Here is a 12241-nt window from a genome sequence, read left to right as displayed (position 1 = left end):
TCCCAGATTCTGCCCTTTCACTATTTCTTATATTCCCGGAGATCCGTAACTCCGATTGGATTGAAACCTTCAACGCGATTTGTTTCCGGATATTAGCTTTCTTGCGGCAAAAGAAAAGCAGCAACCGCCTTACGGGGTGTCCATGAGGGTCAGGGGCGCACCCCCTGCCTCGTGGGCCCCTCGAGCATCGTCTCGCGTTGATTCTTCTTCCCAAAAATCATAAATATTCCAAAAATATCCCCCGTCCGTTTTTATTCTATTTGGACTGCGTTTGATATGGGTTTTCTATGAAACATAAAACATGCAACAGACAGGAACTGACACTGGGCACTGGATCAATATGTTAGTCCTAAAAATAGTATAAAAAGTTGCCAAAGGTATATGAAAGTTGAATAATATTGACATAAAACAATAAAAAATTATAGATACGACGGAGACGTATCAGCAGCCTATCGGCTAAGCAGTGGGAATTTTAATAGTAGCGCGTTTATCTTCAGGCGCGCTACTGCTACAATTTTATCTGTAGCGCGGTTTACGCCAACGCGCTACTGCTACTTAGCACTAGCGTGGTTTTTTGACACGCGCTACTGCTAAAGTTCGGTGTATAAGGTTTTCCCTAGTAGTGTCCTTGTGTTAATGAGTCAAACCAGAAACTTAGCCTAGCTTCTTGAACTCATTATGTTAACGAGGTCAGATTAAACCTCGGCTCAACTCGTTAGTCAAAGAGTTTGAGCCCAGTCATGATCTACTAGTGTAGGAATGAAGTACACCTACCAGAGGGGGGGGGGGGTCAATGGGAGAATTAAAATTTCTTTCAGAAACTTCAAATATCTCAGAATCCAGTAGTGGAACAAAACTAAACAGTGAACAAATAGCAAGATACAACTACCGAACGAGAATTACCACAAGCGAAATGAAAATAAACAGTGAACAAATAACAAGATACAACTACCGAAGGAGAACTACCACAAGCATCGCGAATTTATCACATGGTCGAAACATAATTCACAATAGATGAACGAATGTAAACAGAGTGAAGAAGTGACCAGTGTTGCTCGATGGCGACGAATGATTTGGTAGACCAGATCTCCCTTTTGCAAAATGACTGCATCTTGTTGGAGGGGTTCGTGATTGAACATAGAAGATAACCTCTGTTCGCTCGATTCTCCTCAAAAACCGATTCATCAATCAGTGTCGACCACTCATGGTCGATAGTTGAGGTGATCTCCAAACCTTCACAGACTTTGTCTTCATGAACCACAATTACTCTTGATTACTGAAAGACTTGACACCTAGCCATCTAGAGAGTTCGCAACTCTCAAGAGTAATAGGCAAATCGTACTGGACTTAGATTCGAGTGGTGCTAACCACTATCTATTTTTTCGGCTCTAGATTTATTTTCTCTTGGCGGATTCTAAACTGAAATCACTCAGAGAGGGGTGCTCACACAGCCTTCTTGGAATCACACAGAGCATCCAACGGTGGACGTTGGAAGGGATGGGATATTTATAGCCACGGTCTTTTCGATGGGAAAAGACCATTTTGGACATGACCACTCAGCCAATGCCCAACCGACACATAACCAACGGTCGGTATTTTTAGCGCAACGGTAACATTACTTGTGGAGCACGTAATGCTAACTCCTCGGTCCAAATCAAGTCTCTCGCAGCAAAGAGAAACTTCGTCTCTTGCTGGTGAGTATAAATTCTAAACACAAAGAGATTTCTCTTAGCTCACATAGGTTTTGGGTTTAGCATGAGCAAACCGTAAGTTTCGAACACTATAACCCTCTTAATAGTATGGTGGTCCTATGACTCAAGAAAGAGAAACAAGAATGATGAAACAAATGCTAAGTCTTTGCTTCTTCAACTTCTCGACCGCGGTCAATTTCTTTGAACAGTTACCGAACCAATTGCTTCACGTCAGCAATTTGGGGGGTCACTTTCGACTGACATAATCTTTGGTGATAATCTTCGCTGGTCGTAGAAGATTATCTTCGGCGTGTGTACCAAACTCCACATGACTTCAGAGGCTTGTCACTCTGTATGTACTAGCAAACACATTAGTCACATACTGTTTATGACAACAATCTTCAAAACATAAGGAGGCAAATTATTGCACCGACAAATAATTTTGCTCGCAAGCTTCACGTGTTAATTCCAGTCGTAGTCTACTCTACACTACTGTAGTATCAGGCGATTGAGAACAATGATCAAGATTGAAACATCTGTTAGTTTGATAAATCAGTGATCAAGACTAAGTACTAATAAAACACATGTTTTATCTAGTTAGTCGCTTAATGCTAATTACGACGAGCTAAGCTCAACTTTCTAATTTATTTTAATTTTTTAAATATAAAAATCAGGTTGTCTCAAAATTTCTAAATAAAATTAAGCAAATTTATTAAATCTGATTTTTTTTCTAATAATAATTCAAATCATGTTCACTGTTCAGTCTGACAAACTTTTAGCCCATTTTACCCAACCATTTTAATCTTTGGACAAATCATATATGTTTCGGTCAAATTTGGCTCGAGATTTCGCAACTTTTCAAAAAGTTGGAAAATATCTAGTAATTTAATCCATCCTCAATTATAAATGTAGGAAATTTGCAGACCATATTGTACTGTCATTTTAAAGTCTGGAGAACTTTTGTATGAGTGTGACTTACAAAAAAAATCCAAATTGTAAAACGACTAGGCAAAATAGGTTGAAAATTTTTCATGATTGGTTCACGAAGATGGACTTAATTACTTGTTTTTTCATAAAAAATGGAAAATAGTGATGACTTTTGAGCCAAATTTCAGAATTGATTAGTGAAAGTTGATTAGAACTACTGTTTTTTTTTTTGCATTTTTTGTTTTTTATATCTCTGTCTTTTTAAAATTTGAAATTTGTAGAGAGCTGAGCAAACCCTTCCTCCTGTCTCTGAAAAGTGGGACCCGCTCAGCATATCTCACATTAAATGACTAATCAGAGCAATTATGTGTGTCTTGTTACTAGAGTTTTGTGTTATGTCAGCCCTAAAAATTGTGTGTTTATGTAATTTTCTCTCTCTTTTTTTACGGGTAATGCTATTCAGCGAACGTTCATTGGGGTGCTTGGCAAAACGAACATTCATTGGGGATGCGTGTCGAACCGGATGTTTTTTTGCGGCAATCTATGTGTTAGGGGCATGGCAATTCTTCAAGCGAACAGGGCAATTTTCGCACAAAATCCTTTGTTTGCCAAAAATTGCCATGAATTTGTGAACAAATTGCCATGTGCTTCAGAAGAATTTGCCATACAAAACGTTTGCAATTGGCAATGTCCCATAGCAAATGTTCACCAATTTTGCTAGAACTCATCTAGATGAGATATAATTTGGTCTCATTCACCTTTTATAGACATTGAATGTGATGCTATAAAATGCGTGTGTGCTAACGTGAGTTGTATCTGTTCTTGTTTTCAAAGTAAATGAGACTAAATTATATCTCATCTAGATGAGTTCTAGGTACTCCCAATGTTCGCTGGCTAATGGGGCCCTTTCTTAATGCATTACCCTTGAAGGGATTTTGAATATAACAAATTTGGGGGTATATTGCATTGCATATCAATCATCACTCTACCTGTTCATATAATATTAGCAGTATTTAATTGTATCGCTTGATGCCACACTATGAGTTAATAAAGAGCACACTTTATCGAGAAAAAAATATTAGCAGTATTTTGTTTGGAAGTCCAGTTTGAGAGCCATTTTCTCGTTTCGCTTACGCTGCTCGTTCCTACATTTTGATCTCGTTGAACGAATCAGACGAACTGAGCGAGAGTCAATTCAGCGAGACTGCTTTCAATTTCACAGAGAACCACAAATGAGACGAGCAGCAACAAAATTTTGGCACGGAGCAGCCCCTGCAAAAGAGCCGGCTGCTCCTGTACAAAAAGAATAACTCGAATCGAAGCAGCCCGTCCGCACGCGCGTTCGGCTGCTCGGTGGTCAGTCACCACAGCATGTTGGTGACAAGGCAAAGCGCGAGCACTCCGAAGACGTCGCTGAAGTGCCGGCCCGTGGGAGGAGCACCGGCGACGGCGTCCGTGCTGGCCGTTGGTGCCGTCCTAGCCATCGTCGGACTCTTGATTCCCCCCTCCGACGGCTTCGGCGCCGGTGAAGGGCCGAGGTACGTCTCGAAGAAGGACGACGTCGGCGGCGGGATCAGCGGCGGGAACTGGTGCGGGACTGCACACAAGAACAGCACGATGTTTGAGCCAACGACCAGCACTGGAGTAGTGGTTACAGTTACGGGAAAATACCTGGGCACAGGGGCTTGAGTGCCCTGGTTAACCTGAAAGAAAGACGCAAAGATGAAACGGAACCGTCAATGAATCGCAGAACGTGATGGAGTTTCGCTTGGTGACATGACATGGCATGGCGATGGATGAGTTACGTGGTGAGGATGGTGCCGTTGGCGTAGCCGCCGTAGCCGCAGGAGGTGACGCTGCAGCCGGCGCCGGTCATGACGAGGGTGAAGTTGCCGAGCATCATGCTGCTGTTGCCGCACTGCATGCTGGAGCACGCCGCATCCGCCAGCGGCGCCGGCACGCAGAACAGCCTGCGGCGAGGATCGAGCGACGGCGTCAGCAATAAAACTTGTAAAAAAGATGGTTGAACGAAGACAAGTCCACGATGGTGCCTACTCCAAGTTGGCCGGACCACAGCTGCACTGGACGCACCGGTCGGCAGTCACTGCGTAGGTCCCGTTCGCCACGGCCAGCCCGTGGTCGGACGTGAAGGTGGGGAACGACGAGGTGCACGCTGTACAGAGACACGAAAATGGAAGGATGTCAGATTGTCAGTAAGCAGCAGATGGTAGGGTAAGTTGCAATGACAAGATTAGAGATGAGGACAATGTGGGAAAATCATGCATATCCTCGTCCTGTTTGCCGACTAGTAATTATAGTAACTAGTCATTGGTTAATTACTATCAAAAAAACTAGCCATTGGTTAATAAATCTATGCTATCCTCGTCCTGTTAGCCCATGATCTGACAGAGTATCTGGGAATAGTGATGGATCCAATTCTGTCCTCGCTTTCTTCAGAAAAGACAGATGAGGTTTGCATACCCCATCATTTTATCAATGGGCAATTGGGGTAACATGATGAACAAAATGGCAGGAAAACTGACGGTCAGAGCACTGCTACCAGTATGACTCTGAATTGTTTGCTTCTGCAAAACTTCACACGTCTAGCTATTTGGTATTCGAGGGCAACTATGGGGGTTTTTTGTTCGAGATTCGGTGTGGGGGATTTTAAATGGCTCATATGTCTGTTTCTGAATCCGGCATACTTGATTTTCAAAATGTTTCGAGCGGTTTTCTCTGAATCCGGCACGCGGAACAGGCCGCAACGAGGATTCAGAGACCAAAAGCTGCCGTGAAGAAAAAGCACGCACGGTCTTTTTCAATGCACGGAGCACCCGTGCAATTGCGCAAACACAGCAACTAAACCTGGCATAAGTACACGTTGTAGTATCGCCAAACCAAACTACTCCCTCAGTCCCATAATATAAGAACGTTTTTGGCACTAGTGCCAAAAACGTTCTTATATTATGGGACTGAGGGAGTACGTTTGAAATTTCAAGTGCAAACATCCAGTTGTTCATGGACACTGATGATCGATTAGTCTAGAGCTAGATTGCCACAACAATGGTTTTTGCCAGAATGGCATCGGTGTCTGTCGACTAGAGTGCGTGAGTAAACTATATAGATGTTTACCGACCAATTTTGTCTGCAAACATCGGATCTGACCAACCAACCACGGAGCTACGTACGTGCAGTGTTGTCAGTTCTCTTACCAAAGCAGAACAAACAAAACCAAAATTTTCCGGATCTCCGAGAAGAGGCAACAAAAACGACTCACCTGGCAGCGGGAGGACGATGATGTCCCCGGCGGCGACGTCGGCGGTGGCCATGTCGTTGACGCTCATCACGTCGGTGGCCGTGGTCTGGTACCTCTTCGCGATGGCGGGCACGGTGTCCCCTTTGGCCACCACGTACGTGAGGTACACGGCGGGCACCCCGTTGTCCACCCCGCCGAAGCACGCGCAGTGCAGCGGCACGAGCAGCGCGGTCCCGGCGTCGACGGCGCCGTCGGCGTCGGGGATGCCGTTCGAGTCCCTGATCCAGTCCGGGGCGGTGAGGCCGCCGTAGACGCGCGAGGAGATGGAGGCGAGCGTGTCCCCCGGCCGGGAGACGTAGCGGACGGAGGTGGCCCTGCGGACGCCGCCGGAGCAGGCGCAGGGGACCGGCACGCGCAGCGCGAGGCCGGCCGGCAGGATGCGGCCGGCCGGACCCGGGACGGCGAAGTCGATGGCGTTGGCGGCGAGGATGGCGAGCGGGTCGGCGGCGAAGAGCGCGGCCAGCTCGGCGAGCTTGAGGTCGGCGTGCAGGGTGTAGGAGAGCAGCGCGGGGCAGGCCGTGGCGGAGGCACAGGGCTCGAGCAGCGTGGGCTTGGACGCGGCGCCGGGCAGCCCCGTGCAGGCGACGGCGGCGAGAAGGAGCAGGAGGAGGCGGCGGTGGAGTTGGGTGGACGGGAGTGGCATGACGGTGGTCGGGGAGCGCGGAGGCGTGTGGCGAGTGGGAGTGTGGGACTGTTGACTTGGAGCCTCGCGGTTTCGGGAGGGTGGCGACTGGGAAACCGAGAGAATGGAGACTCGCGAGGCTACGGAGCTGGTCGGCCACTGCGCTACGGATCTCGTGTTCGCTGCTCAGACGCGGGAATCGTTGCGCTCTCACCTTTCGTTTTAGTAGAAGTTGTTGTACTTCTGTTTGGGTCGAGCTCGACCAAGTGTGATTAGTCGAACTTTTTTTTGAGGAGTGATTAGTCGAGCTAAGAATGTTAGGGCAACTCTAACCGATCCCGTATTTTTACTCCACTAAAAGTTTTGACCGAACGTGGCCGATCATCTATATATAAAGTAGCAAAACATTATTTGCATTTCACTTTCGGCCATCGAAACAAATTTCATTGCTACAAATTGTGTCGAATCCGGTGAACAACCAAATTAAGAAAACACATACCCTATCTTTTTTACACTCGAAGAACACCCATCCGGGGTGAAAACTCGGCACACCACCTGCTGTGGGCAGTCGCACTTTATGACCGATAACAGGGAGCTAACGAGCTGATGGGCCAGTGCAGAGCCCAGGTGACGGACGACTGTGTCTTTGCCGACGGACCGCCGATGAGTTAGATCCAAGCGGCTAGCGGCGGAGTCAATACCTGCTTGCAGCGCGAAGACGTTGCCAGGGCTATGTGGCCCGATACCTGGGCAATCCATGAGAAAGGCGCAGTCGCCAGCGGACGAATGCGTCAAATCCGGCGACGACGGCCTAAGATCTAGCGATTCTGCGCCGAGGACGAGGTGAGAGAGGCACAAATCCGGGTGGTCAAGGACCACGGCGGAGCCTACGGACCGTCCGCGGTGGCCGGGGGTGGCCGGCGAGGGGTGGGAAGGACGGCGCCGGCATAGATGCCGCGTGGGAGTAGGGTAGGTGAGGCGACGGAGGAGAGAAGAGTTTTTTCTTCAAGCAATAGCAACCGAGCAAATATAGGGGCGACATGTGCGGCTGAGGATAATTTTTGCTATTAGAGATAGGCTAGGTACGGTTTAAAAGAGTAAAACCCAAATTTTACTCATCTAATAGCTTATAGGGGATCAGTTAGAGTTGCCCAATATATTCCGAAGATATAAGAGCATGTACAACCGGACCTCTCAAACCCGCCTCATACGCCCGGACGGGCTGCCCGGTCACGATGTTTTGACCCGGAAATGGACCGGCAAGTGGAGCATATTCTCAACTTCAATGGCTCAATCAAAGGGAGAATAGTGATCAACCGGGATAGGGTGTCCGGAGCAAAGCTACTGCACAATGACTACTTTGCTCCCACACCTGCTTCCCCGGATGATCCATGGTTTCGCCGCCGTTTTCGCATGCGGAAACCATTGTTTTTGCGCATTGTGGAGGAGTGGAGGCACACTACGACTACTTCAAGCTGAGAAGGTATTGCTGCGGCCAACTCTCATTCTTGGCCAAGCCAAGCAGAAGTGCGCGGCTGCTCTGAGGATGCTTGCACTTGGTACTGCTGCAGACGTTGTTGGTGAGATGGTCAGGATGAGGGAGAGCACATGCCTGAATCCTACTATCAAATTTCCCTGCGTTGTGGTTGAGGTGTTTGGACCGGACTATCCCAGAGAACCAAATGCGCATGACACAAAGAAGCTGTTGGCTATTGAAGAGGCAAGGGGGCTTCCAGGAATGCTCGGATCAATTGATTGCATGCATTGGCAATGGAAAAACTGCCTCAAAGGTCTGCGGGGAATGTACCAAGGTCACACCAGAGAGGCCACCATCATACTAGAAGTAGTGACGTCACATGACTTATGGATTTGGCATGCTTTCTTTGGAATGTCTGGTTCTCACAGCGACATCAACGTGCTTCAACGATCACGGGTGTTCAGGAGGCTTTGCAATGGGGAATCACCGTCGTGTATACTTGGCCATGGGAAGCCCGGCCCGGCCGGCCCGGCCCGAAAAAGCCCGACCCGGCCCGGCCCGACGCTGCCCCCGGGCCAGGCTCGGGCCTAGATTTTGAGCCCGAAGGCCAGGCCGGGCCGGGCCCGGGCCCGTCGTTTTTGCGCTTTCCTGAAGGTCGGGCCGGCTCAGGCCCAAAAAACAGGCCCCTTGGTCGGGCCGGGCCGGGCCCGAGCCTGGGTTTTTTGCGTCGGGCTTGGCTAGGCCCGGCCCGGCCCGAGGTATGGCCAGGTATACCGTCATGCAACTACATCATTAATGGTCGGGACTACAACATAGGGTACTATCTTGTCGATGATATCTATCCTCAGTGGGTGGCGTTTGTGAAGACCATATCCGAGCCGTGTGGCAATAAGCAGAGCTACTTTGCAACAATGCAGCAAGCGGCTAGGAAGTACGTGGAGAGGGTATTTGGTGTGCTTCAGGCTCGTTGGGGAATTGTGCAGAGCGCTGCAATGATGTGGGAATCAGAAACTTTGTGGCAGTTGATGACATGTTGTGTTATTCTGCATAATATGATTTTCGAGAATGAGGGTGATGGTGTAGCCCAAACCCATGATTACGAAGCACCCGGAGAACAAGTTGAAATCCCGAAAGATCAAGATGCGGCTTAGCTTATGAACTTTATGCAGATGCATTCGAATCTTCGAGATCAGCAGGTGCACACGTAGCTACTGAATGATCTTGTGGAGCACATGCTTGAGTTTGGCACTTAAAATAAATTTTATGTAAACACTTATGTTTGATACCAACAATAGCTATTTACGTGCCACATTATGTTGCATGGTCGACGTTCATGTATTTGTATGGATTTGAGAGTCTGGATTTGAAATATTTGGATGTCCGGAATGAAATATGAAGGTCCGTCCGGATGCGCCCGCAGGCGTTTGAGGGACCGAATTTGCCAAGTCCATGCTCTAAGAGGCAAAAACAGTGTACCACTGTCACGCTGCATCGAACTGTTGCGGACAAGTTTCATGTATGATACTCTGACCCAAAGTTCTATGCCACTTCCATGTATTGCTAGAATGGTCGGCAGGGACACGGGTTCTTTAGCCGATTGCTACGAACCGCGGAGGATTCAGATCTGCTCGTGTGGTTTGTAATCTAGTCCGCTTCCTGACTGGGCATGCACGAAGTCGTTTGCTTTGTGGTCAAGTAGCATCTCCAACAGCTAAAAGAAAAGAAAAAACTCAATAACCACTAAAATGTCATAGGGTGAACCGTGTCTGGGAAGAGCTTGATCTCCTTGATCTGATTAACCAAACTGTTGCTCGTGATCGTTCCGACTCTGTCAATGTTTGAGGAGGCCAACAATATCCAGTCTGATACCCGGAGGCTGAACTGGTGGCTTTCGCTTCATGGTATTGCTGGTGGCAGCGTCGGCAGACTGTCAATGGAGAAGCAGTCCAAACATCCTACAGAACTGCAGCCTCCATTAGAGCACTCTGCTCCTGATTTTTTATCTCATCTTTGATTGTAAACGAAGATCTGAAATGGAGCAAACCAGTTCACGGTTTTACTAAGCTGAATGTAGATGCATCATACAATGAGGACTCAGCATCATGTGCCACAGGTGCAGTTCTGGGTGATGAAGGGGGTCACTTCATTGCCGCAGCAACATGATTTTTACCACACGTACCGGATATGGAAGCCGCAGAAACGCTTGCTCTTCGTAATGCTCTTCTTCTGGCAGAGCAACTGGGATGTAACAAAGTGATGGCGGAATATGATTCTTCCCTAGTTATGGATGTTATCAACGATGCTGAGAACTATTATGGTCCCAATGTCGCCACAATCATGGAGTGTTTTCAGATTTCAAAAGGTTTTGGCATAGTTAAATTCTGCTGGTGCAAAAGGGAGGCAAATGAAGTTGCGGATTGTTTGGCGAAGTGTCACACCTGCACCTGCAAGTGCCACGGTGGACTAGAGCAACCAATAGGAAAGCCAAGGACAAGTCATCGCTAGGCCAGGTCATCAGTGGGCCCTAGGGAGTCGAGTGATATTTAGCCAGCCCCTGCGTGGGCGAGAGGCATGCGTGTTGTGTGTGATCACCTCTCTTTCTTCCTGTACTCTGAACTTTCCTCCTCTACAAGTAAAGCTGCCCTCCTTCCTCGCTAAATATCACCCCCCCCCCCTTTTCCCATCTCGTGCGATCTGATCTTCTCGGTTCATCACAACTGGTTATCAGAGCCATCTTCGATCCCGGCCCAAAAATTTTTTGCCACCGCCTCCGCCCGCGATTGATCTGTAACATCCACTGCTCCGGCTGTTGATTTGCTTTGGCAGATCGACGCAAAATCCCAAGCAGGGTTAGATCGATCGACGGCACGGCGCCGTCCTCCAAACCCTCCGCGCAGACCAAGCATATCCTCACAGCCATGTCGGAATCATCAGAGGAACTCAAGTCCATGATCCCGAACTTGCTCACCCGCTTCGACGAAAGCAAGCTCGCCGACGACAAGCAGGCGGAAGCGCAGATCGCCTTCAACAAGAAGGTGTCCGCCGATCTCGCCCACTTGCGCCGGCAAGTAGATATGACGCAGGCCGACGTTGACGAGGTTCGCCAGCAGCGCGAGACCGCACCACCACCGCCCACGACCTGGCCGCACGGCCGCCCTCCAAGTACGCCGCGGGGCGGCTTCCAGACTGGTTCCTCATCCGCGTCGGTGGACCAGCACATCGGGCTGGCGCCGCTCGCGCCACCGCCTCGCCTCATCAACAATGGACCGCCTCTCCTTCCGCAAGCCATCAACGCAACGCGGCAGGATGAGTACTTCACCAAGCTGCCCAAGCATGACTTTCCGCGGTTCGACGGCTCGGCCCCGTACATGTGGATCGATCGCTGCGTCTCCTACTTCGAGCTGTACCGCGTGCCGCCACACAACTGGGTCACCACGGCGACGCTGTACATCGAAGGGCAGGCGGCTCACTGGCTTCAGGCGTATCGTCAAGCACAATGCGCGCTCGGGTGGGACGCCTTCTGTGCTACGATCCGCGAAGAATTTGGGGCGGACGAGTTCGAGTTGGAGATGCATCAACTTCTTCAACTACGGCAAACCGGAATGGTGGCAGAGTACCGAGCGGCATTCAAAGCGCATATGTACCATCTGCTCGCCCTCGACGCGTCCTTGCATTACAAAAAAAAAAGATACATCCGTGACATTTTGGGCCGAACGAATTTTTTTTCTATCATACATATGACACTTCTATGACGATAATTGTTACAAAACCTGGTATCATCATAAATGTGGTGGGCTCCTACTTCTATGACAAAAAATCATGACAGAAAATGGGCTTTTCGTCCTGGGTGGGCCGGAGACGCAGCTGCATGACATTCTTTGGACCGTCCATGATGGAAAAAAACGTGGTAGAAGAGAGGGCGAGGAAAATTTCGGGGAGTTCCCGATTACGATGGGTGGTCGGGGGCCGAGCGATGCGCGTTTCTCTCGTACACGTACGCGCGTGTGTGGGAGGCGTTGACTCTAACTGAACCCGAGCGAGGCGTTGGGCTTTAACGGAACCCGAGCGATTGCACTGCAGGCTACGCGTTACTGAACCCGAGCGATTGCACTGCAGGCTACGCGTTACTGAACCCGAGCGATCGATCGATGGCTGTTAATTGAACCAGATCGAGCGATTCCTTCGCTGCTGCTGCTAACTGAAGCCGA

The 12241-nt window shown here is 49.1% G+C and overlaps 1 protein-coding gene across 1 annotated transcript; it reads right to left on the bottom strand.

The window, feature by feature from the left end:
- Positions 1-3803: 3803 nt before the first annotated feature.
- On the bottom strand, positions 3804-6733 carry LOC119305654 (lysM domain-containing GPI-anchored protein LYP4-like). Its single transcript, XM_037582120.1, has 5 exons — positions 5896-6733; positions 4674-4791; positions 4424-4588; positions 4290-4321; positions 3804-4215 (listed from the first exon to the last, which is right to left on the bottom strand). The coding sequence occupies exons 1-5, from the start codon at positions 6575-6577 to the stop codon at positions 3980-3982; spliced, it is 1233 nt and encodes a 410-aa protein (XP_037438017.1). The 5' UTR covers positions 6578-6733; the 3' UTR covers positions 3804-3979.
- Positions 6734-12241: the final 5508 nt, after the last annotated feature.

Source organism: Triticum dicoccoides, chromosome 5B, assembly GCF_002162155.2.
Source record: "Triticum dicoccoides isolate Atlit2015 ecotype Zavitan chromosome 5B, WEW_v2.0, whole genome shotgun sequence".
NCBI lineage: Eukaryota > Viridiplantae > Streptophyta > Magnoliopsida > Poales > Poaceae > Triticum > Triticum dicoccoides.
This window is presented reverse-complemented; position numbering and strand designations above follow the sequence as displayed.

Bases quoted from the DNA above. Each gene is read 5' to 3' on its own strand.
- LOC119305654 (XM_037582120.1), bottom strand. From the start codon at position 6,577: ATGCCACTCCCGTCCACCCAACTCCACCGCCGCCTCCTCCTGCTCCTT. The intron at 4,589-4,673 runs GTAGGCACCATC...TCCTCGCCGCAG, and splicing joins TGTGGTCCGGCCAACTTGGA to GCTGTTCTGCGTGCCGGCGC. The intron at 4,322-4,423 runs GTAACTCATCCA...TCTTTCTTTCAG, and splicing joins AACGGCACCATCCTCACCAC to GTTAACCAGGGCACTCAAGC.